The following is a 5442-nucleotide window of genomic DNA, read 5'->3' on the forward strand; positions in this document are numbered from 1 at the left end:
GGACCATTCTTCTTCGAAAATGCGGCTCCTCAGGCAGTAACAAAAGAGTGCGTATGTGCCAGCAAAGCCGTGGAGGCCATTTACCCGATATGCTATTCCATACATAACCTTATACTGTATACTTTATGAATCAATAAAAAATTTACAATTTTTAATTATAAACCTGTGTTTTCTATCAAAATTACTTCTTGCGTGAATTTTGGGACACCCTTTACTAGTGAAGAGGCCCGCCCAGCCACAAAGCTATAACAGGAGAGACAATAACTGTCCCAGGTCAGCCTGACTCCTGGCCCACGTTCTTCACAGTAAAGGCTTCAGTTCCTGGATAAAGGTAGGACATCTCTGAGAACTCGTTTCCTTGCCTTTCTTGCCACTAAGTCACCAGCTCCCTAGGCAAGAAGGTCCATATCATTCACCTTCCAGCACTAAAACAGTCACTGGCACAGGTATTTACTACGTGAATGAATGATTCATCTTTGGCTATGCAGTTTGGCCAGGTGGCTGGACAGACTGCTGACTCCAGGAGACGGCTATTCCAGTTCTGAAATAACTGGGTCTCCCAACACATAACCCCAGCTACTTCAGAAGCCTAGAGCAGCTCCAAAGAACATAACCCCCACAGCACATAAACTGGGTCCGACTGGGCCAAAGCAACTGCCCAGACCTGCTGATGCCAATCCCCTAATGAGTGGCTTGCTGACACCAATCCTCCTGAGAGGGCATAGCCAGCGAGAAACTCACAGAACCCCTTTCCTGTGTCTCAGGACCATCACTGCCCCATCAGGGCGCCGAGAATGGCTACCCCTGGCACCAAGGCGGTTTATTTAACTGGCACTTGGGCGGACAAATAATACTACTGTCATAGATTAGCTTAATAAAAGCAAGGTGTGTAGGCATTTCAAGTAGACTACTCGGTAAGAGATATTAAGAAAACTGTTGAGCCCTAGCCAATTTTGCTCAGTGGATAGAGCAAAGGCCTACGGACTGAAGGGTCCCAGATTTGATTCCGGTCAAGGGCACATGCCCGGGTTGCACACTCGATCGATCGTTAGGGGCATGCAGGAGGCAGCCAATCAAGGCTTCTCTCTCATCACTGATGTTTCTCTCTCTCTCTCCCGCTCCCTTCCTCTCTGAAATCAATAAAAATGTTAAAAAAAAGAAGAAAGAAAGAAAGAAAGAAAGAAAGAAAGAAAGAAAGAAAGAAAGAGAGGGAGGGAGGAAGGAAACCGTTGAGCCCTGGCTTGGTGTGGCTCAGTTGGATGAGCATCATCCTGTGTAGTGGGGGCCTCCGGTTTGGTTCCTGGCCAGGGTGCGTGCAGGGATTGGCTGATTAGTATTTCTCTCTCACGTCGATGTTTTTCTCTCTCCCCTCCTCTCCCTTCCTCTCTCTCTAAAATTATAAAAAAAAAAAAAAAGGTTAAAATAAAAGAGGAAAGAAAACTGCTTACACTTCTGATTGTGAGTGAAATGACTCATCCTAGAGTGAGTAATCCAGAAGAAAGACCACCTCCCACCCCCTGCACCCAAACGCCAGGGGCATGCCTCTAGCCCTCTGGCCGGCTGGAGCAGCCTGTGCTATACGATAGGGGAGCCCTAAGGAGCATCGGATTCAACCCATCCAACAGCAGGCACTGCACTGCGAGGGGACCCATCCGCAGGAGGTGCACTGACTGCTCCGGCCCAGTAGCCATTCAACAAGCATATGCTGAAGGGTATCCTGTGCTGGGCTCCTCGACAGAGATTGAACTCAGCCCTGGAGAAGCTCCGAGACATAAATAGATTGTAACCCAGACACTCCTAATCCCCAAGGGAGGCATACAAGTGGGGCTGGAAAAAAGACAGGACACACCCCCTGGGAGGAGGTCCAGCTGGAAGGGACTCACTGAGCACCCGGCTTTAAGCTACTGCCTGCTGGCGGCACGACCAGCTACGCGAATCCCAGAAACCCAGAGGGCCTGGTCTGCTTTCAATAGCAGGAGACTGGCAACCACCTAAGATGTCCACTACTGGGGACTGGTTAGCCAAGCCACAGTACACCCATACATCGGGGTGTCTGGGGCTTTCATTAACAGGAATCCGGCAGTTACACACAGTCATGTGAAACACTGACCAAAATCATCCATGCGGGGAAACTCCTGAATGACACAGTTGCTGTGTGTATTTTTAAAGCGTGAAACTTCTGGTAACAGCTTCCTGATGACCCTTTGGGGAACTACTCCTTCCCTATTCTAGGTGTAATGGTTTTCCTTTTCCCCTGTCTTTGGGAATTCTATATGAGCTAGTTTTCTGTCACTCACAACTAAAAAGACTAATGATAACAGTAGCTCACATTGCTATGTGCCAGGCACTACTCCAAGTGTTCACAGGTATTGATTCCTTTGATGCCTATGACCCTAAAAGGCGCCTGTTTTGACTCTAGTCCCATCTTGGAAACTCAGCTGCCCTGCTTGATGAGGCAAGGTCTGTCAATGAGCCGAGCTCAGCAGTCCTCAGCAACCTAAGTGACTTCCTTCTCCATCCAGCCTGCTGCCCTGGCCTTTGCAACCTCCCCACCCTCATCCTCCCACTGCACCCCCTCAGTGCCCCAGCCCCGCCTCCCACAACTCTGGTTTAACTCTAGTTCACCTTCTCTGCTCCTACTGGGTGGTCGGGAGGCATCAGGTGATCCTGCCTCTCCCCCACAAGGGACATCGGGCAATGTCTGGAGACATTTTTGATCAACTGGGAAAAGGGTGTGTGCTATTGGTATCTAGTGGGTAGAGGCCAGGGATTCCACTAACCAGCTATATGCACAGGACAGGACCGCACAACACAGAATTATAAGGTCCAAAATGTCAACAGCACTGAAATTGAGAAACCGTGTCCTCAAGTGTTCAGGTGGGCTCCCTTCTGTTTCTCTTACCAACCATTCCCAGACACTCCCACCTTCCTCACACCCCATCAGCCCCTAACACTTTTTTTTTGGGGGGGGGGAGTGGGTTACGGGGGTGTTACTAACAAACTTACTTGCATGTGTAATCATCTTTATCTCCTTCCCAGACATTCAGAAAAACAAAAGGTGCCCGTGCTCTGTGTCTCCCTTTCTGCTCTAGCTCTGACCTTTAGCACCTTTAAGCCCCTCTGCAATGGCTTGAACGTGGGACCTAGAATTCAGGAGGGAGAGTTCCCCCAAAGCAGCATCAAGTAGAGAGGGGCTCAGTGATGCCCACCTCCTTTTCAGACCTCCTTTACATCCGAATTCCCTCTGGCTACTCTCTCTCCTCCATTTCACATTCGAACACCATTTAGCCTGGCTGGGTATGGCTCAGTGGTTGAGCGTCCATCCAGGAACCAAAAGGTCACTGGTTTGATTCCCGATCAGGGCACATGCCCGGGGTTATGGGCTTGATCCCCAGAAGGGGGTGTGCAGGAGGCAGCCTATTAATGATGTTTCTGTCACATGATTAATGTTTCTCTCTCTCTCCCTCTTCCTTCCTCTCTCTCTAAAAATCAATAAAAACATTTTTTAAGGGGGGGGAGGGGCTGATAGCCAGAGACTACATCTCCCCACGATTAATTCTGCCTGGCCTGGACTAGATGAACTTCATTTTCGAAGTAGTTGTCAGCTTTTATTATTTATTTATTTAATGTTTTAGTTATTGACTTGAGAGGAAGGGAGGGAGAGGAGGGTAAGAAAGTGAGAGAGTGGGCAAGGAAGAAAAGAAGAGAGGGAGGGATGGAGAGAAACATTGACTTGTTCCACTTATTTATTCATTCATTGTTGATTCTTGTATGTGCCCTGACCAGGGATAAAACCCACAACTTTGGCACAATCGGACAAGGTTCCAACCAACTGAGCAACCTGGCCAGGGTATAGTTATCGGCTTTTAAAAACTCAAAAGATTTCACGTAAAAATGCAGGTTCCAGCCCTATGTGAAAAACTGAAAGCTCTACAACTCTGGCACTATGTCGGCCTAAAACAGCTGGAGCTGAGGAACGCCTTGGGCACTTTCCCTCTCATCTCTTCCACCTGGTCATCGAGAGGGTCAACGGTCCGGTCAGTGGGCCAGCACTTGCTGTCCTCTCACCCAGCCCACTCGAGCTTTTTGCAACTCCAGCCTGAGTCTACTGTTCACCTTTTACCTCCCAGCTCCCACCTGCCCACCCCTGTCTGCTTCTCCTTCTGTCTTCAGGCAGCTTTTCCTATCTGCTTCTCTTTTTTTCTTTCTTTCTTTTTAGAATATATTTTTATTGATCTCAGAGAGGAAGGGAGAGATAGAAACATCGATGATTAGAGAGAATCACTGACGGGCTGCCTCCTGCACGCCCCGCACTGGGGATGGAGCCTGCACCCCAGGCAGGTGCCCTGACTGGGAATTGAACCATGACCTCCTGGTTCATAGGTCAACGCTCAACCACTGAGCCACGCTGGCCGGGTCCTATCTGCTTCTTAAATGTTGAGGTTCCCCATGCTCCGTCTGCAAGTCTCTGCCCTTCTTCATATTCACAGCCTCCCTGGACAAGCTCATGCCAATGAACTGAAGAGTCCCAAGCTGACCTGCAGCTCTGACCTGACCTGGGGCCGACCAACTAACCTAGAGAGGATCTCTCTCACTGCGCCAACATCACCTCAACCTCCACAACCCACTGTCTCCTCCTTCCTACACCAGCTCCTCCCGACAGGTGCTACCGAGCCAGAAACCTGGGACCCAGCCCGGATTCCTCCCGTCTCTGGCCTCCACTCGAATGCCTCCAGGCTGGTTTGTGCCTGCTAACTGTTTCTACTCTCCGTCCTAAAGCCTCTGTCCCACCTGAGCCCCAAAACACCACCAAAAGAGCCTTAACACCTCCCCAACCCGAAGTCTCAGGCCACATGGCGGCAGGTGATACTCTGAAGAGGTGTCCTTGATCTCAAATCCTCTGGCCGAAGTCCAACGCTCTGGCCCTCAACCCCACATCACGGGATACATTATAAACTCCCTTCTGCAGCAACAAGCCCCTGGAACAACCTGCCCCAACTCGCCCTGCAGCCTTGGCCTCTCGGCCGCGCACCCCGGCAGTGCCCAGAATGCTCCGGCCGCCTCCTGCCCCCCAGCTGTGCACTGTGGTTCCGTCTGAAATGTCGCCTCCATTACCCACTCAAATGCTATACCCACGGAAACAGTCCCCAGGGGGGAAAACAAAAATTCCTACTACCGCACGTCAAGCCAACACGTCCCTCTGCCCATTATAAACAAGGCGATGTAAGGGGCTTGGATCAACCGAAAACTGTCTCTGTGAGCGAGGACCCGGTGAGAGGCATCCGCGCCCCGCCCCTCAGAGCCCGATGCCAGGGGCACACTCCCCGCGGGGGGACGGTCACCCGGCCCACCGTGGGGTCAAGCTCACGGGAGGCGACACTACCCGTCAGCCGTCCGGCCCCTGCGAACCCCACGCACAGGAGAAGGACTTGGTGACGGGAG

At 51.0% G+C, this 5442-nt stretch overlaps 1 protein-coding gene across 4 annotated transcripts in view; it reads right to left on the reverse strand.

Annotated features, from left to right (window-relative positions):
• The window catches only part of GGA2 (golgi-associated, gamma adaptin ear containing, ARF binding protein 2), a 32733-nt gene extending 31414 nt beyond the window's left edge, over nt 1-1319 (reverse strand). For 2 of the 4 annotated variants that reach the window (XR_001359833.1, XM_005882323.2), the window contains exon 1: nt 1228-1318. Coding sequence is in view for 3 of the 4 variants with exons in the window: in XM_005882323.2 (XP_005882385.1) it covers nt 1228-1270 (43 nt within the window). In the remaining variant the exon portion in view is untranslated. Of the gene's footprint in view, nt 1-835; nt 926-1227 lie in introns of those variants that run through there. The other 2 variants (XM_005882324.2, XM_014530013.1) reach the window with 2 other exon arrangements.
• Between the last annotated feature and the right edge of the window lie 4123 nt (nt 1320-5442).

The sequence above is a fragment of the Myotis brandtii genome, unplaced genomic scaffold, assembly GCF_000412655.1.
Source record: "Myotis brandtii unplaced genomic scaffold, ASM41265v1 scaffold707, whole genome shotgun sequence".
Taxonomy (NCBI): Eukaryota; Metazoa; Chordata; class Mammalia; order Chiroptera; family Vespertilionidae; genus Myotis; species Myotis brandtii.